The sequence below is a fragment of the Eubalaena glacialis genome, chromosome 2, assembly GCF_028564815.1.
Source record: "Eubalaena glacialis isolate mEubGla1 chromosome 2, mEubGla1.1.hap2.+ XY, whole genome shotgun sequence".
In the NCBI taxonomy this organism is placed as follows: Eukaryota; Metazoa; Chordata; class Mammalia; order Artiodactyla; family Balaenidae; genus Eubalaena; species Eubalaena glacialis.
This window is the reverse complement of record NC_083717.1, coordinates 170169757-170195718: the sequence shown is the minus strand read 5'-3', so window position 1 is coordinate 170195718 and position 25962 is coordinate 170169757. Positions and strand designations below refer to the sequence as shown.

General features: G+C 52.1%; 2 protein-coding genes across 2 annotated transcripts; one reads left to right on the top strand and one right to left on the bottom strand.

The window, feature by feature from the left end:
* Window positions 1-43: 43 nt before the first annotated feature.
* ISM2 (isthmin 2) lies at window positions 44-12771 on the top strand. The gene is made up of 5 exons (XM_061182755.1): window positions 44-175; window positions 6926-7168; window positions 8529-8898; window positions 10657-10740; window positions 12032-12771. Exons 1-5 carry the CDS (start codon window positions 44-46, stop codon window positions 12547-12549), a joined length of 1347 nt encoding a protein of 448 aa, XP_061038738.1. The 3' UTR covers window positions 12550-12771.
* A 5033-nt stretch (window positions 12772-17804) lies between these two features.
* Window positions 17805-25683, bottom strand: AHSA1 (activator of HSP90 ATPase activity 1). The gene is made up of 9 exons (XM_061182754.1): window positions 25459-25683; window positions 23901-24091; window positions 22120-22202; window positions 21601-21718; window positions 20408-20496; window positions 19421-19549; window positions 18859-18960; window positions 18316-18367; window positions 17805-18198 (listed from the first exon to the last, which is right to left on the bottom strand). The coding sequence occupies exons 1-9, from the start codon at window positions 25536-25538 to the stop codon at window positions 18026-18028; spliced, it is 1017 nt and encodes a 338-aa protein (XP_061038737.1). The 5' UTR covers window positions 25539-25683; the 3' UTR covers window positions 17805-18025.
* Between the last annotated feature and the right edge of the window lie 279 nt (window positions 25684-25962).

Sequence of the window (25962 nt, the reverse complement as noted above, 5' to 3'; positions counted from 1 at the left end):
GAGGCGCGAAGGCGCCAGGCGGAGCAGCCTCGGGAGGGAGAGGATGCCTCGACTCCCCGGCCGCGCGGCGTTCCCCCTCTGCGTGGTGCTGCTGACCGCGCTGCTGGCCGCGGTGCGAGGGCTCCCCCTGCGGAAGCCGCGGGGCCCCGGCTGGAGCCACGTGAGGCTGGCGGAGGTGAGCGGCGGGGCGCGGGCTGCGGCGCGCTGGGTCCCTGCTCCCCCGGCCCCCAGCTCTGGCCGCGCGGGGAGCAGGACCGGGACGCGAGTGGCGGCCCCCGAGTGCGAGGGGCGGGACCGGCCCGGACGTCGGCGGGCACCGGGCGGTGGCCAGGTGCGCCGGACCTGCGGGAAGCACCCCCGGGCTGTGGAGCTGGTCAGCCTGGGGAGAAGCGTCACTTCTGTGCTGAGTGAGGTGCGCAGACACCCTGCAGCCGCCCGGCTTCCTTTCCCTTCCGCCCGCCGCCTCCCCGCGGCTGCCTCGCCCTGAGCGAAACTCTCCTGCAGCCATGCGGTTCAGGTGCGCGCTCCGAGAGGAGTCCGGAGGATGCTCGAGGACCGCAGCGCTTTGCGGAGCGGCGGGCGGGTGTTGCTGAGGTTCCAGCGGTCAAGTGAGCCCCTGGTGCAGCCTCTTCAATCAAATCTTCAAAGGATTTGGGTCCTTTGGGGTGTGAATTGAGAGAAGGTGAGGTAGTAAGTGGGGGCCTCCAACTTGCTGGGTGGGACCTTTATATCATTAGGTACTTGAACAAGCAGAAGAGGTCGGTAAGAGGTAGAGGAGCGCTTTCTGGGGGGGGGGGAGGGGCTGTGAGTGGGCTTTTGCGGGCGACTGAAGACAGAGGAGTGAGACCAAGAGTAGCTTAGACACGAAGAGAAATCATCGTCTGTCAAAACCCACGTCTCCCGTCGCCAGGGGTCAACAGTCCAGCCGTTCCCTCCTGGACCACAGCGGACACAGCCCCATGGGGACAAAGCCCGCCAGACTTGTTCCAGGGTTCGCAGGAGCAGGCCTGTGTGGCAGGGGGTCCTGGCCTCTCAGTGCACGGAGCAATTCTAGGAGGAGGCCAGAGTGGCTCTTCTCATTTTCCAGATGAGGACACTCAGGGCCCGAGGCGGGTGCAGGAGAGCAGTGAAGTGAGCAAGAGCCCCAGCTTGGGGCCCTGTCAGTGCCCAGGCTGCTGAGGCCCTCCAGAGGCAACAGGGAAGAAAGCACGTCCCCTGCATTTTAGGGGGGGGTCTCTGTGGACCCTTGTTTGTCCATCTTTTTTTCATGACTGCCCTCCCTCCTAAGGAGATTTTTAGACTCTATTTGTTCTAAGTGCCTCCCCCATGAAATTTTAATACCACAGATATGCTCTCTATTCATGCACTAAGGCCCTTTGGAGTGTTACAAACCATTGTATTGCAATAATACTTATATTTTTTGCCTCCTCCTCTGAGATCTAATTTTTGCCCCTGTTGAGAGTACATCCTGTAGACCAGGGGTTCTCAACCTCCACCCTACCATCAATTTGGGGTTATACAATTCTCTGTTGTGAGTTGTAGCATTGTAGGATGTTTAGCAGCATCTCTGGCCTCTACCCACTAGATGCCTGTAGCACCCACTGCCCAACAGAGCCAGACGTTATTCCCTGTGGGATACCCCCTCTTCCTGCCCGTTGTTGGGAGCCACGGCTGAAGACAAATCCAGAGGAACTGAACAGCCTCTGGCCAGTCCACTTCCTCAGTGGAGATGACAATGGAAATAAAATTAATTGAATTGGCATTTTTTTCTACTCATTTGGCATAAATACTTTTTTACTTACCCCTTTGATTGTAATTATTTTTAATATGTTTGCCCCTTGACTATGAACTTTGTTCTCCCTCCAGACCATTCTTCTCGCTCTGAGAGGTCGGAACCACTGGAAAGCTGGTTGAGGGAGAGAAGGAAGGTCAGGAACTGGGGCCTGGAGGCTTGGCTGCTCAGTGGTCCCAGGCAAGTCCCAGCCTCACTGGATCTCAGTCTCCTAATCGTCCCTGCCCTTCTCACCTCACTTGGTTGTTACGAGGATCAACGGGAAGGATGGATATGAAAAGCAGAACATCCTGTCCTAGTGTTTTGTTCATTCGACACATTCCGCACCCCAGAGTGGCAGGCAATGAACCAGAAAGTGCTGCCCGTGCCTGGAGCTGGCAAAGCACAGGGTTAAGAGCACAGACTCTCTAGCTAGATCATCTGCCTCAAAACCTGCTCTGCCAGCCCCCCGTGTAACCCTGAGCAAGTTCCTTCACCTCTCGGATCCTTGGCTGCCTCCTCTAGGAAGTGAGGGTGATACTGGTACCTCGTGGTTGTGAGGATTCATTGGGTCAGTACCTGCAGGGTGCTTGACAGCACTGGCTTCATAGTTCATGGGGCCCAGTGCTGAATGAAAATGTGGGGTCTCTAAGCATTTCAAGATGGCAACAGCAGAGCAATAAACCCGGTGCAGCGTGCTGTACAAGTGCACAGGTCACACAGCATGAAGCCAGCCCTGGTGCTTGGAGGGTGTGCTCTGAGGTAGGTCTCCCTCCCAGGCCAGGGTGGGCTGGGTTAGAACAGCGCACACCAGTGAGGAAGGTGACGTCCAGCCCCATTCCTCTGCCGGTGGTCCTCTGGCCTGTCTGGAGAGGCAACTGCCTTTGAATGATGGGGCTCCAGCACCTCCGGGAAGCCGAGGTGACTGTGTGTGCAGCCGGGCTCTGTAGGGATGCGCCCGGGCCTCAGCAGTGGCTGCGGGGAGGAGAGATGCTGGACTGCACCTGGCAACTGGATTTGATTATCCGGAACAAGTTTCTGACCCCTGAGAGGAGGCAGAGGGGAGAAGGGAGAGTGGGGGGACTGTGAGGGGAGCTGAAGCAGGTTAGCAGGCCATGCTCAAGCAATGCAGTAAGGGTTTGTGGGTAGGGGGGGCTCTTATGTTAACTGGAAACACATGGGTCAGGGCTGCCCTGCCAAGCCTGGGAGCATATGCATGGGCCCGTGTGTGTGTGTGTGTGTGTGTGTGTGTGTGTGTGTGTGTGAGAGAGAGAGAGGGAGAGAGAGAATGAATGGTGGGGACATATCTTGGTGTATATCTATATATCTCATGTTTATCTGAGTAATGACACCATCCCCAAAAGAATGGAGCTGTGTATTTGTACACATGTGAAACTCCACATTTAAGCATAAAAGATGTGGGAGGTGGTCCCGTGGGATAGGGCAGGTGTTCTTAAAGAGGCTGGAGCCTCAGAATTTGCTTCAGAATGTCATGGAAATACACCGCCCAAAGATCTGCATCAGTAGTGGAGGGGGGCGGTCTTCAGACCAAATAAGATGTAAAGAACCAACACCGTGCTGGTGAGAGGGGTGCTGCCCACTCTCTCTCTCTGAGAACTATCACCACCTCTAGGTAACACTCACTGCCTGTGCCAGGCGCCGTTCTAACTCAACAGCCCTATGAGACAAGGATGGCCGGCCCTTTCCCTAATTTACAGGAGGAGAAACTAAGGCAGATTAAGTAACCTGCCCACGGTCATACAGCCAGTAGGTGTCCAAGTTGGGGTTTGATCCCAGGTGATGTGGCCTCCAGCCTGCACTCGTTACCACCACCTTCAGGGGCCAGACGAGAAGAGGAAAGCCGAAGCGCTTTTTGAAGGCAGAGGGGGTTGCGCTTGAGGCGTTATTGGCCTGTCTGCGCAGGCGCGTGTGCACCGATGCCTGGGCGTTGAGATCCGGCGGAGCTGAGTTTGAACCTAAGCTCCCATAGTGTAACCTGTGAGACCTTATGTAAATCCCTTCCCCTCTCTGAGCCTCCACAGCCTCATCGTTAACACAGAGATAGTCACGCTCACCCCTCATCATTGCTGGCATTCATTCAATCACTCAGCAATGATTTACTGAGTGCCTGTAGCGTGCCAGGCACTGTGCCAGGCATGCGATACAGCGTGAACAAAGCAGACAAACATTTCTACCTGCACGGAGCTTACACCCTAGCTGGAGTAAGTGTCAGAAGGTATGTAAAGGGCCTGGTCCAGGCGTGGTACGGAAGATACGCTCAGACAGTGCTTACGCGTCAGGGCTCTGAGTGCTCTGCCCACATCCCTGCAGACCTCACTTCCAGTTGCCTGAGGGCTTTTGCTGGCACTAGGGCCTGCTCTGAGCTGTGCACGGCCAGCCCGAAGCGCCTGGAGTGCCCATCCTCTCCCCTACCCAGCCTCCCTCAACCGATGACTGATGGCATAACTGAGGCGCCCAGTGGGATGCACTCCAGTTGTGCACCGTGGTCACTGGCTTCATGGAGCATTCTTTATTAGCTGCCTCCCTTCCCTGACTTGCTCCCCCACTCCCTGCTGGTGTCTCCAGGGATCACCTTCCAAAGGAACCACTTGCCCTTGAATCTTTGTCTCAGGGTCGGCTTCTCAGGGAACCCAAACTAAGATCAGATGTGCCCCTCCGCTCCGGGGAGTTCCCCAGGGGCTGACACACAGGGCAGGAGGCTCCAAGAGAGGAAGGGTGGTGTGTGTGGCTGTGATGTTGAGCCAGGGCTTTCTATGGTCTCTGCTCATCGTCTGGTCCGATTGGGCACCAGGGTGGGGAGGGCTGGAAACGGACACTTTGAATGCCTGCTCGGTACCAGCTCTGTCCCATCACTGTTTCCATTTTACAGATGAGGACGCTCACAGAGGTTATGTCGCCTGCCAGGGTCCCACAGGTCAGAAGCCAGGCCACCACTGGCATTCAGACCCAGGCAGCCTGACTCTAGAGCAGGGTTTCTTAACTGCAGCACTGTTGACATTCTGGGCTGGATAATCCTTGCTGTGAGGTTGTGCTGTGTATGCATTGTAAGATTTCTGGTTTCTACCCACTAGATGCCGGTAGCACCCCCTTCCCCGCCCCAGCTGTGGCAACTACAAATGTCATTGCCAAATGTCTGCAGATGATACCTGGTGTTTATGCCCAGGAGGCTGGGGCATCTAAATCAGCCAGAAAGGCTGCAAACCCTGAACTCCTGCTGCCCCAAGTCTGCCTGCTTCTGTGCCCAGAGGCTGCAGACAGATGAACTGCTGAGCAAAGTCGCGGGGACAGTTAGGGCTTCCGTGGAATTATGGGTGGGAACTGCTAGGAAGGTGGCATCTGGGGATGCTCCAGGCCTCCAGGATTGGCCAGAGAAGGGGTTGGGTTGTTCCATTACTCATCTATCCATCTTCTGCTCATCTGTCCTGGCTATCTGGACCAGAGCACTTTCACTCATCGAGAGACTCTGGGCCCCGGTTGAGATGGGCCCACGGCTGCCCTGGGACCAGGTGTTTAGTGCAGGAGCCTTGTTTCTTTTGGTTCTGTTTTTTGTTTTTTGATTTTTTGTGTGCGCCACATGGCATGCGGGATCTTAGTTCCCTGACCAGGGATCGAACCCGTGCTCCCTGTAGTGGAAGCATGGAGTCTTAACCACTGGACCACCAGGGAAGTCCCAGTGCAGGAGCCTTGGAGCCAGGCCTCTGGGGACCACAGAAGGAGGGGGTCAAAGGGGAGAGACATGAGAAACAAGACTGATTCAGCCCCTGATTTGTGAAGTAGACTCTCAGTGCTCTCGCCTGCAGTGTTGGAGCATGATGGTTAAGAGTGTGAGCTCTGGCTGCCTGGTTCAAATCCTGGTTCTAACAGTAAATGTCTGTGTGACCTAAGGCAAGTTACTTGCCTTTTCTGTGCCTTAGTTTTCATGATCAAAATGGAGATGACAGCTAGCCCTTACCTCTGAGGGTTGTTGGGAGGATGAAACGAGTGATTTAAGTGTTTAGAATAGTGCCTGGCACACAGTGGATGCTGTGGAAGTGTTTGATAAATAAAATTCTGACAATCCTTCCAGGTAGGAATAATTATTCTCATTTTGTTGATGGGAAATCATCAAATTGAATGAGCAAGTAAGAAGGAGAGCTGGGATTTGAACCCAAGCTGATCTGACTCTCCAGACCCTTGTTTTTCAGCTGTACCACACTGCCCGAGGTATGAGGTGGGAGGTGAGGTCCAGGCTGTGGCCTGGGTGAGGCAGGGTCCACAGGCTCCTTGGCCCCTGAGGCTCACAGGGCAGCTCTGGACAGGGCTCTCTCTGCCCTGGTGTAGAGACCTGGGCAATGGCTGCAGCCTGGAGGTAGGTGCTGACCCAGTGCTCCACTGTCTGAGCAGGAAAGGCCAGAGCAAGAGTCAGAGACATCCAGGATCTGCTTTCACTTACTATTTGAGCTGCATCAAGGACAGTCCCAGTGTGGACCTCATGGCACTGGCTGGTGGAGGGAATTAACTGGCAGACAGACAGCCACACAAGCAGCCTGGAATAGGAAAAGGGGCCGGGCCCCAGGTGAGCAGGCGGAGGAAGGTAACTATGGTCAGGGATGCCAGGAAATACAGCCCCTGCACGGATGGCTTGGGAAGGCCAGGTGGCAGGGCAGTGTGCTGAGGGGAAGGGCCTGGACCTGCTGCCCACGGCCCTGTCGGCCTTCCTGAGCCTTCCTGCCCTGACGTGGGAGGGCCTGGGTGTCTGTCCTCTGACAAGGGCCCTGGGGGATTCTGAGGCAAGTGTCTGCAAACTGCACTTCGGAACCACCGCCTTAAACATCTCACTTCCCCTCTGGGCCTCAGTTTGTTCATCTGTGAAATGAGCAGGTTGGGTTGTGTTTCTTCCATGTGTAGAAACCTGATTTGAGCCCTCCTTCTCGTGCCTCATGCTGGCATCATTTGCCCGAGCGCTTTGGGGACGCAGTCCACCCTCTGAGGTGGTAAAGCAGACATGTTTGGATACACGGTCGCAAGGCGAGTTTGTGACCTGGTCTGCCCCCAGGGCTCCCGAATCTCGCCCTGCTCCCGCCCCCCACCAGCCTTTTCCGGGTTTGCATGGGCCCTGACCTCAGGCACCCCTCCCTCCCATCTCTCCCTCAGGTCTCGGCCTCCCCAGACCCCAGCTCTCCTAGAGAAGAAGAGGAGACCCCTCTACTCTCCAGAGCCCGCCTCCAGGCAGGGCTGCGCCGACACAGACGCTGGGCTCTCACTGAGCCAGCAGCCCTGACCCTGGACAAGACCTCCTTGCCCGGGACCCTGGAGGACGCTCCCTTGCTGCTGGAGCTGCAGAAGCTGCCGGGATTGGCCAACACAGACTTGAGTGCCCCAAACCCCAATATCCAGGTGAGAGCTCCAGGGGGGCCGTGGGCCCAGTGGACACCTGGAGAGAAGCTGGGCTGAAGAGCTCAGCTCTGAGGTCAGGCGTCCCATCCGGTACTGCTTGGAGGGCAGGGGTCCTGTGCAGGTCGGAGAAGGTGACTGCCCCCGCCCTGCCTGTGGAGCAGTGGGAGGTGGAGGTGCTCCCCCCTCTCTAGCTGCAGACCGTGAGCAAGTCCCGTGGCTCTCTGAGCCTCCGTTTCCTAGACCATAGCAAGGGGCAAACAGCACCAACCCGGCAGGGCTGTCATGAGGACCAAACGAGCAGAGAATGTTTTGTGAGCTGCAGGAGATTCCTGGAATATGGGGAGAGGTCTAGTAGAAAGGCTGAAGGTCTGATCATCCCCCAGGCCCAGCCCTTACTGCAGGCTCCTGGCGAAGGACGGGGTGAGCTGGTGGGGCGGCGGCCTGCCCACCAGAGGGGCTTTATGGGAGAGAAAACTAGAGGGGTTGGTGGAATTCCAGTTTACATACTCCACCGTCAGTCCCGAATCCCTAATGACAATAATTCCTGCATTTTGTGTACCATCTATAGCTTACAAAACACTTTCACCAACAGAGAAAAAAGGTCACAAAAATATAGAACACACAACATTCTAAAGTTGTTTAACAGTGTGTGTGTGTGTATGTGTGTGTGTGTCTATACATCTAAACTTGGAAGGTTAATCACCAAAATGTTACCTGTCGGAGATGGAATATGGGTGATTTCCATTTTCTTCTTTATATTTCGCTTGTTCTTTTCCCCAAATTTTGTTCTGTGACCTCATATCACTTTGTAATAGCCAAAAGTGATGTTTTTAAAGTTCACTTTCACATAAATGGTTTCACGTTACTTATTTTCTGTCCACAATGCAGTGGGTGAGAGCCCTCCCCAGGGCTGCTGTGGGGATCTGCTGTCATTTGGCCTCATTTTCCGGCCCTAGAATGAGGAAATGGAGGTTCAGGGCGGTCAGTGGCCCCAGCAGCTGGGCAGCCTGTGGGCTGGTGGAGCCAGAATTCAAACCCAGCTTTTCTTAAATGAGTGGGTCTCCACCCTGGCACATGTTAGGACCACTACGCCTGGCCCTACCTCACACCAGTTAAATCCGTGTCTGGGGTGGGGTCAGGGGGTCAGGAATCTCCAGCAGATTCTGATGCACAGCCAGGTCTTAGACTGTGACCCTGTGTGCCCGGGGAGACCAAGAAGGTGGACCAGAAGAATGGGCTGGTTTGGAGAAAAGGTTGGGCCTCTCCCCCTGCCCCTGCCCCCAGGCTTGTCATCTCCCCTGCCTTTGGAGTCTGGCTCTGAGCCCTCCCTCACTGGCCGGGTGTGTCTGTACCTCTGCAGGTGACCATCGAAGTGGTGGAGGACCCCCAGGCTGAGGTGGAGATGGACCTGCTGGCTGAGCCTAACAATCGCTGGTCCCAGGGTGCCCCCAGCTGGCTGCCTGCCAAGGAACTCTTCTGGCCCCTATTCTGGGGCTACCTGGAGGGCGAGGAAGGGAGGCCCAGTCTCAAGGGCAGAGCCCCAGGGGAAGAGGAGGAAGAGGAAGAGGAGGATTACCCTCCAGAGTACAGTGAGAGTGAGGACCAAGAGGACAGCGATGGGGAAGACGATGATGCCGACCAGGAGCGTGGATTCAGTGGGGCCGCAGGAGGCTGGGAGCAGGGCTGGCTGTCCCCCAGGGACCGGGCCTTCAAGGAGCCTGATAGTTATGGTGAGCTCCCCCATCTTGACATCCCCAGCCCTGGAGGTCCTGAGTGGAAATGGGGGTGAGAGCTTCCTGGGCAGGGGCAGCTGGGGAGAGGCCTGGAGCTTAGGCCTGTACAGACACCATCATCAGCCAAGCATTACCCATAGCTTGCAAAGTTTTTTTTTTTTTTTTCAAACATTTGCCCCTCACAACAGCCCTGAAATCCCCTAAGCAGAACAGACATTTGTTAATAATATATATATTCATATCTGTTTCCAACAAATTAAGAAATATTATAAATCCCACCACTCACAACTGACCTCATCTTCAGATTGTGTGAGTTTGAATCCTGGGTCTGCTGCTTACCAGCTGAGTGACCTTGGGCAAGTTAACCTCTCTGGGCCTCAGTTCCTTCTTCTCTAAAATGGAGATGGGCACAACCCTGACTACGTAGAATTGGGTGTAGAGAGTAGTAAGTGAGTTAATACTTTTAAAGTGCCAGTGCATAGTAAACAAAGTATTGGCTATTACTTTTTTTTTTAGAAAGCAACATAACAACATAGACTAGTCAGAAAATATCACCTAAAGCCTGCCCCCCGCCCCATGACAGGCATTTTTTTTTTGCATATTGCAGTTTCAATTTTCCCTGGGTACAGACATGTTTCACACACAGTTATAGCACTTCTCCCCAGAGCCCTGGTGTCTCATCGTTGGTTCAGACTAAGTCGTAGCAGGCTTTTTCCATTTCACCAAAGTCATGTAAGCTAACAGGCAGAATTTTCATGACTTTCAGCTTTTCTTCCATTGATTTTCCTTAAACACTTGGTACCAGCCTGTCAGGCCTGCCTGGGAAGTGAGGAGAGAGCTGGGTGTGTGTGTCAGTACTTTGGGGGTTCCACAGAGAGCCCTGGGTGTCAGGCCCACGCAGCCAAAGGCCTGTGGGTGCTGTCGTGGTGCATTTTGGGTCCCTCAGACCAGGACGTGGAGAGCAGGGACATTCTTTAATATCCCCAGTGCCAGGGAAGTATTGTCACCCTTGGTTTTGATTGACATAAAAACTGTAGCTCAGAGATGTAGGGGGACTTGCCCAAGGTCCCCTCAGCAGTGGTCAGGTGGCCTCCAGGTAGCTTTACCTCTTCGTTGCTGTGTGGGCACAGAGTGGGTGGCTGGGAGTTGTGACACCTCCTGCATTTGCCGGGTGTTCACTGCACAGGGGTACCCAGATGAGCAGACGAGTGGGGCTGAAATTCAGCCCATGCTCCGTCCGCTAGGGGCGTCCTGGCCCGGGCCGTATCCTCCCGAGGAAGGGGTGCCTTCTGCTAATTCGCACCAAGGCACCCCATGGGCTCTGCTCCCTCACCCCTGGCTCCCTGCCTTGACCCAGACTCTGAGCTTCAAGAGGAATGGAGCCCCTGGTCTCCCTGCAGTGGGAGCTGCGGCAGCGGCAGCCAGCAGAGGACTCGGCCCTGTGGCTACGCCTGCACTGCCACCGAGTCCCGTGCCTGCGACCTGCCCCCCTGTCCTGGTGAGACGAGCCCCAGCTCCTGCAGAGGGAGCGGCTTACACGCTGGACTTGGTCCCCTGGGAATGTGGGCGTGTAAGCCTTGTATAGGGTGGGCTTGGGAGAGGGGAGGCAGGAGGCTCACACACACGGTGGTCCTGCCCCGTGCCAGGCCTGTCCCAGATGCCGCAGGCACCGAGAGCCTAGCGAGGGCTGGGCTCCCGTCGGGAGCACAGAGGTGCCCTGCGGCACCACCAGCCTGGCCTCCTCTCTTCCCAAAGGCGCTGAGGACAAGGACCCGTCGGGCTTCCCCAGTGAGGGGTGGCGGCCCCTGGCCCACAATGCTACGGACATGCTCAGCCCAGGTCAGTGGGGGGCTAGGCCCTGCCCCTGGGGGTTTGGGGGAAACCCCTCTCGGGAGGGTGGAGCCTCACTGCACGGGCAGGAATCTTGCCTCCATCCACCGAGGCAGAGAGTACATCTTCCAGGTGGAAGGTTAGCCTCCCCAGCAAGGGGACCGTAACATTTCCAAGCCCCCTAGCCAGGCCCATTGGCCTTTCCCAGCCTGATATTCCTGCTGGGAAGAAGGTCTTGAGGGGAGCCCAGAGCTTGGAGATCATCTAGTGGGGCGTACGCTCCCTGGCAGCAGGATAGGATGGGGACATTCTGGCTTCCACTCCCTGGGCACTCTTGGAGGCTCCTGGCAGGCTCTTGTCTGGGGAGCAGTTGCCCTCAAAAACAGGTCAGGGTCCAGAGCTCCAGGACTGCTCCTTCCGGCAGCTTGGAGCGGGCCGCGCTTTCCCCAGCACGCTCCACATCTGTGTCTCTTGCACCCCACAAGGAGGCAGGCAGCTGCCGACAGCCCCCTTGCAGATGGGTCCTATGCTCAACGCCGCAAAGCTCACTGAGCCGGGAGGGTGCACCCGGCCCTGTGTGGGGCAGGGGATTCCCAGAAGACCAAGCCCAGTCCCTGCCCTCAGGGGGCTCAGGTCTTCCGGGGAAAGACACACACGACCAGCTTAGGTACAGCACTGCCAAGTGGGCCCAAGGGTCTGCAGCAAAGAGGGAGGAGCAGTTCGTTCTGGGTGGCCAGGGTCAGAGGCCACATTTTCCAAGGTAGGGAGAGGGGAGGAGGGCAGCATAGACAGAGGGGTCACAGGGGGCCCAGAAAGACAGAGTGAGCCTGAGAAAGGCAAAGTTAAGAACAAGAATGGACCAGTGGTGAAAACAGTGAAACATTTTCTTACCAGGAGGCTAAAACTGCTGTCCCTGCCTCCACCCACCCCAGCTCATTCCCCACGATCCCAGGACCTTTCCCGCCATCCAGCATCTAAAGGGACAAGGCCTAGCTCAGCAGAGGGCCTGTAGGCCCCTCCTCCAGCCCCTTGGCCGACGTCCATTCGGCCACGGCCTGTTGCTTCAGCTTGCCTGGGTGGTGTGTGGTTGCCCTTATCTGTCAACAGTGGCGGCCAGGTCAGAATGCCCCCAGCTCTGCCCCAGGTGGGTCCTTCCCCTCCTGCCCCTACGGCCCTACCAAGCCACAGCTTTGCACCAATTGGGGCCTAGGCCTTCCCCCTCCGTGCGTTGGCCCTTGACCAGTCCCCCCCACCCCAGGGGCTGACCGGTCCCCTTCCCACGCTCCCCTGCCCTCTGCAGATGTGGACAGCTGTGAGAAGTGGCTGAACTGCAAGAGTGACTTCCTAGCCAAGTACCTGAGCCAGGTGCTGCGGGACCTGCCCAGCTGCCCGTGTGCGTACCCGCTGGAGGCCGTGTCCAGCGCCGTGAGCCTGCAGGACGAGCACCAGGGCCGCAGCTTCCAGTGGAGGGACGCCAGCGGCCCACGCGAGCGCCTGGACGTGTACCAGCCCACGGCCCGCTTCTGCCTGCGCTCTCTGCTGTCCGGGGAGAGCAGCACGCTGGCCGCCCAGCACTGCTGCTACGACGCGGGCAGCCGGCTGCTGACCCGAGGCAAGGGTGCCGGCGCACCAGACCTCGTCAGCACCGACTTCTCGCCCGAGCTGCACTTCAAGGTGGACACGCTGCCCTGGATCCTGTGTAAGGGGGACTGGAGCCGCTACCACGCTGTGCGGCCCCCGAACAATGGCCGGGCCTGCACGGACAACCCCCCCGAGGAGGAATACCTGGCGCAGTTGCAGGAGGCCAAGGAGTTCTAATGAGGGCTGCTGTGCTGGAGAACTTTCCTCGTGGGCCGCTCACCCTGCCTGGCCCAGACCTGGTGAGGCCAGTCTGGTGCCTCGAGCCCTCTGCCTTTGAACCCGAGGCGGGGAGGTCAGCACCCCAGGTGTCGGTGTGGGGTTGGGGAGAAGGTTGAAGCGTGTATAAGGCCCAGGGTGAGAGGAGGGAGCTCAGCTCCCAAGACCCCCGGGGCTGCCAGGAGATGCATATCTGTGGCGGCCTTACCTCTTGCCCGCTTGGAGGCGCTGTCGCAGCCTGGACACCCATTGTCCTCCCTCTCCCTCTGTGCTCAGGTGTGCGCCGGGCTCTCCACACACCCTGATTCCCGGGACCTGTGGTGAGTCACTTAGAGCCCCAGCCCTGAGGCCCAGTCTCGTCATCCCGGCCCGTGGGCCAGTGGCCAGCCAGCCCTGGGCCAGAAGCCTTCCTTAGCGCTGAGCGGTCGCAAGTGGCCCGCTTGCCCACTCCCGCTGGGAGGGTTAACCTCAGCCCCGAGCTGCCTTTCGTTGGACACCACTTTAGTCTAGGGCTGAAGGCCATCAGTGGGACCATAAGTGGATAGACAGGCCGTGGCAGCCAAGACAAGGCAGGATCCAGGTGCAGAACGGATCAATGAATTCTGGTCCCTTTCTTTGTCCAGCTCATCTCTGTTCTGTCCAGGTTGTAGGAATGTGTGGGGTTGGGAGTTCACAGCACCCTGAATGAGCACAGCGGCCAGGCTTGGGGTGGGTTCAGAACCAGCCCAGAAGGATGTGTCATGTGCAGGGTGAGCTGGTAAATCAGCTCTCCCGGGGGGGGGGGGTGGCAGGGGGACAGCCCCAATTTGTAGCATTTGGGCAATTTATGTGGTGTTAACGTTCCCACCGTGGCCCACTTCAAGCTCCCAAGGTGATGTCGCTGAATACACTGAGCTCAGGGTTAGGAAGAGATGCATGCGATCAGCTCTCCCAGCACACCTCGTGCCTCTTCCCTGACTCCCCTCACCACCCATCTCCCCCTCCCCCCCATCTCCCCCTCCCCTCTGCAACCACACTTTCTTGCCTTCTGTGGGGTTGAAATGCTGATATCCCAACTGTCTCTGTTCATAAAAGCCTCCAAAAGTAGGGAAGTTCAGTCCTAGCCCCTAGGCAGCTGCCCTGAAACTCTCTGGGAACCTCAGCAATAAAGCACTTTATTTTCAAATTCTGTCTGATGAAGAATTTGGAGCCCCAGCAGAGCAGAGGGGCATAGGGAGCCCTTGCTTGCAGTCCCAGGCAAGCTCCCCTGGGCTGCGTTTGTGATTACCTAACCCTGCTGGGCAGGCAGAGCTCCGGGGTGCAGAGTTTAGTTTAGACTAAACATCAGTTAGGTTATCTTTACTCGGTTATCTTTACTCAAACTCGTAAAAGGTTACCTGGGAGGCAGGGAAGAGCTAGCAGGACCTTAGGGGCACATTCACTCCAAGTCCTTTGGTCAGATAGATCAATTGCATTTACACCAGAGGAAGTGACCCCACTTCCCCAAGCAACTTGCTGCAAGGGGATCCGATGCGAGTTGTCCCAAGAACTACACCTATGAGAGAGGTGGACCTGCCCTACCTTAGTTGGTACCCTTACCACACACTCCACTGTCACTTCTGGCATTTGGGGAAGTCACGTCAGGAAGCAGAATGAGACAAGGTGTGTTCAGAGTCACTACCTGGAGAAACTCAGAGAGCCAGATATTTCCAATTCCATCACACCTAGAGGGAGGTTTATTAGTCTGGTCCGGGATCACCGTCTAACAGCACTCTGGGGCAACTAGAATATTACAGGGTCAGAGAGGCCAAGCTCTCAGGTCACTAGGTGGGAGCCAAGTTCCCTTCCCTGTCTCTTGTCTGGGGAATTCAATACGATTAGCACAGGAATGTTTTAATTATGTTTTAGCTGAAACTTTTTTAAAAAGTCAATAACAAGATAGAGATATCCCAGAGTCTGTTTTCACAGGAAACTGCTAATTCCCCTCCTTTCTAACATAATTTACCTTGACACTTAAACACACTGTCTAAATTTAATCTATACCTAATGCTTTGTCTGTTACCCAAACTGAACTTAACCAGCCCCATTTTTAATCTAAGTGACGTGCTAAATTGCTACCACGTCAGGCCACAGATGAGAGAAACTAAAGAAAAGGGGGCTGGAAAGGAGCCTTGAAGGGGCTGGGGCGTTGATCAGCTATGAAATGGTGTTTATTCAAACTGTACAAAGGAGAAAGAGATGCTGTGCAGGTGGCTGCCGGCTTAGGGAACACCTGTGTGTGAGGAGAAAGCGTCACAGAGGGGTCACTGACCCTGTTAAAGGGAGGATTTCAGGAGCCGCTGGTATCAGAGCCAGGAGAGGCCCATGAAATCAGAGAGGACCCTCCCCCGCTCTGGTCCAGTGTAGGCTGTCCTGGCTCACCTGGCTATTCTTCCCATCCCGGACACCAGGAGCCATCCGTGGCTACGCATCCAGCACGAACCCCACAGCTGTTTCTAACTTAGCTGCCCCGGCCACCTGGATGTTTTTGCCCCATTTTTCCTCCTCTGGGTTACCTCGTAAAAGGTTCTAGGCTAGGCAAGACTGGTCACGTTGAGAGCTTCCCTGGTGGCCCAGTGGTTAAGAATCCGCCTGCCAATGCAGGGGACACGGGTTTGATCCCTGGTCCGGGAAGATCCCTTATGCCGTGGAGCAGCTAAGCCCATGTGCCACAACTACTGAGCCTGCACTCTAGAGCCCACGAGCCACAACTACTGAGCCCGTGTGCCACAACTACTGAAGCCCGCACAGCTGGAGCCTGTGCTCTGCAACAAGCCACCGCAATGAAAAGCCCACGCACCGCAACGAAGAGTAGCCCCTACTCATCGCAACTAGAGAAAGCCAGCACGCAGCAACGAAAACCCAACGCAGCCAAAAATAAATTAAAAAAAAAAAAAAGACTGGTCACATTGAATTCTTACTAGGGTTTAAAACAACCAACAGTACAAACCTGCCAGATCCTGCTGGCCTCCCTCGTCTCTTGGAAGACAGGATGTTTCAGATCCTTTGTCTCATTGTTCACAAAAGGGACCCAGATGTGCTTCTTTGGCTCCTCTATTACAATTAGATTTTCTTAACATGTTGAAGTGCTTCTCAAAATCCACCCCTGGTATCGATATCACCTGGGATATTAAAATGTAAGCTCACAGGACACACCCCACACCCACTAAGAGTATCTAGGGGTGGAGTCCACTTTCCTGCATGTAACAGGTTCCCCTCAGGTGGTTCTTAGTTGAGGAGAACCCTTGGCCTAGGATTTGCAATTTGGCCAATTAACCAGATTTTCAAAAGATCAATTCCTGCTCAAGGGAAAACGTGTGGGCTTGGGAGCCCAGAAGTCAGCAGGTAACATGTCACCAGGGGCCAGATCTTCTACATCCATCTCTAATGCTCTTATAGGTACCTATTATACTACCCATTTTACACATGAGGAAATTTGCCCAATTTGTTAGCAAGTGACACATTTACAATTCAAACCCAAGTCCAAAGTTCTGTTTTTAGCTCTGTCATTCTGCTTTTTAGGCTCCGATGGCTAACCAAAATGTTATCAGTGAAATGGAAGTGGTGAAAATTGGAACAGCCATCAGTACTGGGGATATGAATGTTACCGAGCTGTCATATAACAGGAACTTTGCCTGGTGCTTTGGTTATTACTAAGACACTTGTAAACTTCACTTCAGATTTTTCCTAGGTATTCTGGAATTGGTAACTCTCCCGCCAGGTGTGAAAGGGGTCCTTTTTCATCACTGGTCTCTGTGTTAGAAGGGGTCCTTGATTTGCTTTTTGTTTTTGTTGATTTTGGCCACGCCGTGCAGCACGGGGGATCTTAGTTCCCTGACCAGGGATCGAACCCATGCCCCCTGCATTGGGAGCACGGAGTCTTAGCCACTGGACCGCCAGGGAAGTCCCAAGGGGTCCTTGATTTGATTCAAGCTAGAGCACAGGTACTTTATCAAAAAGTATCTGTTCGGACCCTCAGGAAGCAGATATAATGCCGAACTAGATGCAAATTAGTTCAGCCCAGCACTTGTTGATTAATTCAAGCCAAAGGGGGATATTGGGGGTCTAAATTATCCAGATCAGTACTGATTTCCTACTTTAATTACATTTTGGCCAAGTCACGTTGGTTGGATTAGCCTGCAGGCCTCACTGCCACCTAATAAAACAGGCAAGGACAGATGAAGGAAATAGCTGTAACTGCAGGAGGTAGTGTCTGGATTAGAGGGTGCTGACTCACACTGGGTTCACCAGGGCGGGGCTTGTCAAGGAAAATGACCCTCCCTGTGAAGGTACAGTTTACCTCTTCCTGCAACGTGGCAGTCTGGACCCCACTGGAACCCCTTCGCCAGTGCTCAGTAAACTTGCTTAATGGAACCAGGTATTTAAACATACTCTATATTTGTTTCTTCCTCTTTCTGGGAGTAACAACAGGCCTGGAATTTCCTATTCCAGGAAGGATGCCTAACAAACATGCTAGAAATGCAGCTGCTTCTTTTCAGGGATGAACGCGACAACAAGGCAGTAGACAGTGGTTTGGACTTGAGCACTGGCTCTGCCGTTATGGTTCTTGTTCCAAATTCCAACTCTGCTAAATTATCTGTTGTAGGGTCTGGGATATGCGTTAAGAAATCCAAGGACTAGGTTCTTGTAAAACAGAAATGATGGTAGTATCTGTTTCATAGGGGCTAAACTATGGGGGCTAAATAAGCTACTGTAAGGGAACTGATTAGTACACTGTCTGGTACATAGTAACCGCTCAATAAACAGAAGCTCAGTGAACAGAAACCCAAAGCCCACAGTTCCCCTTGGTCACAGGGCGGGGAATCTCTTTCCACACCTCAAACCAGCACCTGGTTGATCACCTCTTCTTGGAAGAGGATAAGAGCCCATGGAGAGTGGGAAGCCCAGGATGCCACCTGGACCAACGATAAAGTTTCTTGGTACCGTTCACCCCAGGGAAACTCCACCCCACGTTTCCCTCAGTGAGGGGAAGAGACCCTTTTTGCCAGTCTGCACTATGAAAGGACATGAGCTCAGGAATGCTTGCTGGTGAGAAGTAGGCTCTTTTCAGGCCTCTTAATTATGTACACTTACGCAGAACGGAGATAAAACCCCTCCGTTGTTTTTTTTTTTGTTCAAAACCTTCAAAGGAACTCTTAATACCAGCCACCCCGCCAACACAGGTTCCAGACATGCACGATTTTTAAATTACGTTTATTTAGCGTATGTACACATAAAAGAGAAATCACCCTCTGTTCCCACCCAGCAGAAAACATGCACAAACCCAAGGTATACATGAAGGGAAGGGGCCCCAGCCCCAAGTTAGTGGTTGGGATGGTGCAATCCTGTAAGTCACAAGCCCCAGTCAGGAGAGGGCTGGACTGAAGTGTTCGGCGGGCTGTACCCACTGCTGCTGGTCCTAAAATAAGCGTGCGCCGTAGCCAAAGGTCTGTTTGATGCCCTCAAAGTAGTACCGCTGCCAGCCCTGCCGTGTCCTCTCCTCCTCAGGGGCAGGGATGCCTCGGCCTTCCATACACAGCTCAGTCTCTCCATTCTTGTCAATGAAGGTCAAGGTGATGGTGGCAAAGTGCCCTGGGGAAAGGCAAAGGGGAGGGAGGTTTCAGATCCAGGGTTTCCATGTGGGTCTGAGGCTAAGGGGAAAAGAAAAAGTACTGGGGGCAATGGCAATAAATACATATGCTTACTTACCTTCTGGCCAAGATTTAAACCTCCACTTCATCACAATATGTTTCTCAGGGATCTAAAATAATCAAAGAGGTCAGCCTATACTATAGACTGCAACGTACCCAATCCTAGCAAGCATCACCCATCTGCCTTTCATACGGAGCCCATCATCTGCCGCTGTACTACTGATGAGGACAAAGTGGACCAGAGTTGGTAGCTTCTGCACTGACATCAGCCACAGCCTCTCCTCTTACTCCTATGTTGGGTCCAGTCACCTGTGCCCACGTGCAATTTCAGTGCCGCAAACGGAAAGCCGTAAGCCACCAATGTATCTAACCTCTCTTCCATGTTTGATTTTTCCAGGAAGAAGCAATTTTACCCCATTAAAGAAAAATTTATATGAAAGCAAGAGAATTCAATTGTAGCATTCTTTTGAAAAACAAAATGAGGTTTTACTAACCAAAGAGATTACAGCCTTAAATTTTATCTACAGGGCTGAAAAAGAAAAGGGGGAAATGTTATTCTTCTGACCAGACAAAAGCTATATCCTGGCAAGCACGTACTCACCAGATCAGTGAATTCTCCAGAGACATTGCCATCTACCAGGTGAAACTTGCCACCTTTGTCTGCTTCTAACATTGCAGGAGCATGGGTAAAGGCCTGAACAAGCTGCAGAGAAAAAGGAGGTAAGAAGATGCACGGCTCTCAGTGGGACTCAGGAGAAACGCCAGCTGACACCTGCAGGCCTCAGCTCTCACTTCCAAAGACACTACTCTGCCCTAGAACCAGGTTTAGGCTCTTTTCTGTTCCACTAGAGACCAGGCTTCGACTCAAGTAACTCTTTCTGAACCTAGGATGCCATTACTTCGAATCCATTTACTTTTCTAACGAGAATGATTCCAGTGGTTCCCACTTACATGACCCAAAACTAGCATAAAGGAGAAAAAAGAAGACGCATCCACTTTGATGAGTGGGTTGAACAAAAGTGTTTTCCCTTTGCCTCTGAGCGTACAAGGAAAGCTTCACGGTTCCACTCAGCACTTCCTCTGCACAGTGCGGGGATGTGCCCACAACTCCAGTCACTCGGGACGGCAGATGCCAGGAGCTGGAAGGACAAGACTATACTTACCTCCTGGGTGGTAAGAACTCTATAGAGCTCCTCTGGTGACGTCAGGAAGGTTTCTCTAAGGGTGATCTTACAAGTGGGGATTTTGACACCAACAGGTCTTGCCTGGGTTTTTGAAGGAGCAGACTTAGCCTGTGGAAGTGGTAGTGAAATTGTCAGTTTAGAGTAATGGTGAAACCTCAATTAACAGGGCTTCAGAGATAGCCCTGCTATTCATTCTCACAAACTTTTTCACCTCCAAGGCTAATCATTCCAGGGAGTTAGAGGAAATTTATGTGCACGGGCATTTCAGTCAGAAGGGGAACTTTCCCAGAAAATCCTCAATGCCACTCTAGGTGAAAGAAGAGTGACACTCATTTAAAAGCCCATTGATGAAGGGCACACCAAATCATAAGGTATTTCTGAAGAGCCCCAAGTGATTCTCAAGCAGAATTTCTATGCTTAAATAGCTGGAAGCAGCACCCCCAGAATATCCTTCAGTGTGCTGACAAAAGGGCAACAGGGCTGAAAACCAAGTGCTGAACCCAAACCACACAAGTTCCATCTCCAGAAAAAATATTTGCTCACCCTGCAAATGGAGTGAAATCGATCAGTTTCCTGTTAGGTGAAGTTAGTGATCTAAGTAACCCCTGATACCTTGATGACACCTTTAGTATCAAAGTATGAAATGTAGACATAATACTTAAGATGCATGTAGGTGAAAAGCACCCTGCGTTCATAACCTCCCCACTGGGGTTAAACCCAACAGTCGGACTCTGAAGTCCCTGATGGCTTCTATTTGCTCTAAGGGGTCTGTTATGAATGAATAAACACCAGGTTAAAGATGGGGAGACAGACAACTACACTCTGTGGACTCTCTACAAAGCACCAGCTCTGGCTCAGAGGTTAGGGTGGGAGAGAAAGAGCTGAGATAGAGACTTATGAAGGAGGCAGTGCCTTAACTCCCTTTCCAGACGGCCTCCCGCCCCAACACATGGGGACACCGGTTACCTTGTGCTCCTCAGTTTTCAGTGCTGGCTGCCTGGCTGGGTCTACTGACTCTCCATTCATTGTAGGCAAGATCATACCCTGCGTGAACTCTGAAAAGATAAAATCCCAGCTCTTGGAAGTTATTTCTTAGTAGCTGAGACTCAGGGCTTCGTTGTAGTTTGACAAACATGGCCATCTTAACTCAGATGGAGGTCACGACAAGGGAGGGAAGAGTAATCCACTTTAGCGTCTTTAACTTTGATCTATGCCAGACAGGTATCTGAGTGTATGCTACAGAACACAGTATGTTCACTGGGAATATTTTAAACCCCTGACTCAATTAGAAGCATCACGACTTGTTAAATGTACGTGAGGTCTACTGTGGATGGCAGCCAATGAATGCAGTGGCACTTCCAAAGACTTCAAGAGTGTGTCAAGATACCCACAGCTGTATATTTAGTCCCCTTTCTCCACTCTGCCTTACCTCTGTAGGACAACCACAACTAGTTATGGCATCAGAGCACTGGTTCCCACCAAAAAAGGTTTCCACCTCTATACTGGTTCCCTCTGATGATCATCATATGTACTCTGACGCCAAGATCAGAACACACTGGCAGAACTAGAATTCTAGGGGACAGCTGAGCTGACTACTATTCAAATAACCCTCTAAATGTCCCTGGAGAATGCGTATCAAAAATAGTGCAGGACTATGCTCACGTGGTGAGTCTGGGGCTGCCAAGTCTTTAGATCAGCAAGTCTAACAGAAATACAATCTCAACCTCAAATGTAATATTAAATTTTCTAGTAGCCACACTAAAGCGTTACAACAAACAGGTGAAATTAATTTTAACAATATACTTAACCTAACATATCCTAACTACCATTTCAATATGTTATCAGTATCAAAGAATTATTGAGATATTTTACTTTTTTTTTAACTACTAAGTCTTCAAAATCCACTGTGTTTTTTGTACTCACAGCACATCTCAATTTGGACTAGCCACATTTCAAGTGCTCAACAGCCAACACATTAGACAACATATCTCTAGATCTTTCCCTTACTTAAAGTTTATAGACTGATTTTAAGATGAAATAAACCTCCTCCCCCCAAATTTTTATCCATTTGCCAAAGAAAGACCTGTCAAGCCCCTTAATTAGCAACTGACAGGTGGAAAACTATCTTCTCAAGGCACTCATAACTACTCAAGGGATACCTGTTTTAAGGGTGCTGATGTAAATCCCCATTGCTTCTCTTAGAAGTTTCACCCCTTCTTCCTTCATTAAGGCCACGAGATTCGTGTCAGGCTCATCCTTGGCAAGGCTCACACTAATCTGAGTGAAAGATCAGAAGTAGGTGGTAAATAACTTGAGAGGCACCCACATTGTGGAATGTCGGTGCTGAGCAATCAGATAACTGCTAACACTTCCAAAGGAAATGAGGGTTGAGGTTTTTGTACAATCCCCATGAGTGTTCCTTCTCGAGGGCTCTCTGCCAAGACAAAGGTGGCTAATGTTAGAACCCACACTACTCACTAAAGCAAAGTAATTAAATAAGCACAAGCTGCTCTGGGAGCTCCCGATGGCACCAAAGACCTAGAAAATCATCTGCAGACTGGGGTTCTGAAGGCTGGGGCCAAGCCTGGCTTGTAATCTTGAATGACAGGTCATTTTTCTCATCTGAGAGTAAGAGGATGTGGAAGACTCAGACAGATGAGGAAACAGAAAGCACAAACCTCCACTTCATCCACGCTATTTTCATCAGACAAATTGGGGATCTCCACATGGCCCTTGTACTGCACCCCAGACTTAGAGGTACCTGTCAAAAGTAATGCAATGTTATCAGTCTCCTTCTCTTCTCTCCTCCTCTTCTGCTCTGGAGTGCTAACTACTATTCTGCTTACACTTCTTTTGGACAACTGAACTGACCTTCTTTATTCTGAGAGAATGCCACGCCAGATGCAGCCACTGCCCCCCACCCTGAAATGTCTTTCCCCATCAGATTTCTTGAGGCTGTGCTATTACAGTGTGGGACCAAGAACTATGTGAATTTGGCACCAGCATGAACTCTGCTAAGGAGGACTTGGTTAATAGTCAATACAGACAGCTCTGCTAGAACGCTTGTTTTGAAAATACAAATTTGTTCCAATACTATTGATATATTAAGGGACGATTTGATCACAACATGAATTTCATGTTTGCTTATATGTGATTTCATCCTTGAGAAACACTAGGTGAACCCAAAGAAACCCAAACCCAGCCGAATGGAGCTGTATAGGAATACGCGAAATACACATCTCAAACATCTGTCCGCCAGTGACTTCAGTTCACTGTGTGCGTTAGGAGCCACGCCATCCACTAGTGGCGTTATAATGCTCCTTCTGATTTCAGGTGACTCCCCTTCCACCACCTCACAATAACCCACATGCCTCAATGCTTCTGATGCCCACTTTCACAAGCAAACTTCAGGTCTTTGTCAAGGTAAAGCATCATATTTATCATGTTATTTATGTATTTCTTATGATTTAACATGTGTAAACTGTGCCATCAATTTTTACATTCCTAAATTTAAAAAAATATCACTGATGAAACTTTTGAGTATAGTGTCACGTCCCTAACCCCATCTTCCCTACAAGCCCTGTGGTTTTTGTTGTGAGATTCTGCACAGTGTGGTGATTTTTAGAAACACATGTGTCACATTACAGCAGAACTAACTGTATTTCAAAGTTAACTCACAAAACACTTATTTATCTTTACTTCTCTAGGCCTCAGTTTCTCAATCTATAAAAAGGAGACTGGGCAAGATGATACCTAAGGTTTCTTCCAGACTGCTGTGCTTTAGTAGTTTAAAAAACAAAAAAAGACGATGAATACTTTCCCCCTCTTTATTAACATTCACTTGAGAAATGTTTATTGAAACAAAAATTTATTTCATGCTTTGCCCCATACATGTACCCTTTTAACTTTACTGTCTTTTAAAATTCAGCCTTCCAACAGTCAGGACAATCTAACCATGGGCCCAATTCTATGTTAATATCTTCACAAAAGGGACATTAAGCTAGAGAATAAAACTGACCCAAGTTATAATCACATGCAAGCTTCATTACCACAGCACTCTGAACTGTTAGGGTCACACTGGAGAGAGTTAAAAAAAATTAAAAAAAGAAAGAAAACCAGAAAACTCCCCCTCCCCACTTTAAAATCATCCAAGAGGCAGAAATAGCTAGTCTGAGAAATGTCACATTATATGTCCCAACACAGACCAGGTCCAAAGATTCAGCAGCCCAGCTGCTTCATCGGTGGGGACTTGTGAGACCCAGAGAGAGGAAACCCATTTATAGTGTCCCACAGTGGCAGAAGAATTTCAGCATCCAATGCTGTTTTCAACAGGACTCCAAAACAGCACTATCTCCCTTGAAAAAAGTTCATAACCCCTCAAAAACTGTTCTCCCCGGCTCCTGAACAGGTCAATCAAAATGTGGCTAACCTCTGTCCTAAAACCCAAGCATAGACTTACCTGTCCAGTTTAGTTTGATGCTCCACTCATAAAAGAAGATAAGTTTGCCTTTGCGATTGTTAATAGATGCCTCTCCATCAAGCTTATTCACTTCTGTCACCTCGCACTTGCCTTCCTCATTTTGCACACGCACTGCCAGGAACAGTGTTTTCAGCTTATCTGTGGACCAGTTTGAAGCATCTCTCTCTGTCCTGCAAAACAGAAACAAAGCTATGGACCAGCAGCCAAGTGAAGGATACAACTGCTTGCTCTATGCAAGAGCATCCAAGGCTAAAGGAGGCTGGAAAAGAACACAAAACCCTCAGCCCCACTCCAGTATGTCCACAAACGTGTTATTCCTTATTGACAGTATGGGACTCCTAAAAGGAAGACCAGGAGTCCCATACTGTCAATAAGGTCAATTGCTGTAATAGAATGGTTTCAAACTAAATGGAAAATTCTGCTTTCCTTTCTCAGCATGATGGTGCTGGGGTCAGCATTAGACACTTTAACGTGGCGCCCCCGTCTGACCAAGTGGAAAACTGTGCACACCTTGCTGAAGTCAGGAGCACACAACGGGGCCACAGAATGCAGTATTGAGCTAAAAGGTCCAGTAACGAATAAACCAATAATCTTGATCTCATTAGCACAGTGTTTTGACCTGTCAAATTCAGGCTATGCTATAAAGGCTCTACACATTCTATGCCCTCTAAATGGCCATGAAAACAATGTAAGTCCAGCACTTCAAAACAAACAAAAATTAAGTCAAACACTCTGTGTTAAGAGGAAAGGAGGCAGGCTGAGATATAGAGAAGAAAAACTATCTACCTCCCCACTTTCTAACTAGTAGAGAAAACAACAGTAAAAAGAGCTGCAACAAAATAAAAATACAGTAAAGACAGTATGAACAAAGTTCACTGGACTCAAAAAATAAGACATTACTTGTAGAGGATTTCATGAAGGAGAGCAGGCTTTTAAGAGTGGTTGGGTTATAAACCATGATTGCCCGGCAACCAGGGGCAGTCCCTGGAGCTACAATACAACTAACTTAATAGTTCCGGGTGAGAGGCCACGGCGCCTTCAGCATCACTGAGCTCTGGGCACCGGCAGAACACGTTCTAAACCTTGCCTTCAGGAGTGAGGCAGCAGTCCCCTATGACTGACTTTTAATTCCACCCGCAAGCCGGAAAATAGGAATTCCAACCCTCCCGAGACTAACACTGCAGTCTCCCAACACAATCCACGGCGGTTTGGGTCTCACTGACTCCTGCGGCCACGAGTGGGAAGCATCTCCCCGCTCAGGCTGAATGCAGCAGCCAAGGGGTTCTGTTCTCATATCTGAAACCCCTCGTCTGGGGCGCAGCCCTCCATGTCGTCCCCCCGCTTCCCCCGCCAATGAAACGGAGGCCGGAGGGTGGAGGGACCTGGGACCACGGACCCCTGCAACAGGAAGGACCCACGCCCATCTCTGGGCAGGAAGGGCTGCCTCGGCCCCAGCTTTGTCCCGGCCGAGGTTCCAGGGACCCTGCAACCCTGGCCCGGCCGGAGCGCTCCCGCGGCCTGGCCCGCTGGCCCTCACCAATGCCAGTTGTTGACGTTAGTGGCATCCGCCCGCTCCTCCACGATCCAGCGTGGGTCGCCCTCACCCCACTTGGCCATCGGCTCTCCGGTCGCGCCGCCACCAGCTCCCGAGCAGCCACAGCCACGGCCTCAGGACCGCGCGGACCCAGCCGCCCGGCAGCGCCTGGAAACTACTAGAAGCGGCCGCAGAACCTCCTGGCTTGCTTTTCCCTCCACCTCCCCGCCCCCGCCCCCTCCCCGCCTTAACTTCCGGCTCCTCCTCCCTCCCACCAGGTGCTTCCGTTCCGCCTCGCCGGACCTTAACTTCTGTCTCTTCTAGGGATCCTTCAAACTCCTTCGGGTTATCGCCTAAAAGACACGAAATGCAACCGCTCACACGATCATTCCTCACCCGTGGAGACACAAAGGACACTTCTCATTGTTTCCCTGAACCCTTAATCGGCCTTGCTAAGCCTCATGGGAGTTGTAGTCTTGTTGACTGACCCGCAGGATAACCGCGGAA

Bases quoted from the DNA above. Each gene is read 5' to 3' on its own strand.
- AHSA1 (XM_061182754.1), bottom strand. From the start codon at position 25,538: ATGGCCAAGTGGGGTGAGGGCGACCCACGCTGGATCGTGGAGGAGCGG. The intron at 21,719-22,119 runs GTTTGTGCTTTC...TCTTTCACTCAG, and splicing joins ATAGCGTGGATGAAGTGGAG to ATTAGTGTGAGCCTTGCCAA. The intron at 18,368-18,858 runs GTGAGTACGTGC...TGATTATTTTAG, and splicing joins CTGGAGAATTCACTGATCTG to ATCCCTGAGAAACATATTGT.
- ISM2 (XM_061182755.1), top strand. From the start codon at position 44: ATGCCTCGACTCCCCGGCCGCGCGGCGTTCCCCCTCTGCGTGGTGCTG. The intron at 176-6,925 runs GTGAGCGGCGGG...TCTCTCCCTCAG, and splicing joins GCCACGTGAGGCTGGCGGAG to GTCTCGGCCTCCCCAGACCC. The intron at 8,899-10,656 runs GTGAGCTCCCCC...CTCTTCCCAAAG, and splicing joins CAAGGAGCCTGATAGTTATG to GCGCTGAGGACAAGGACCCG.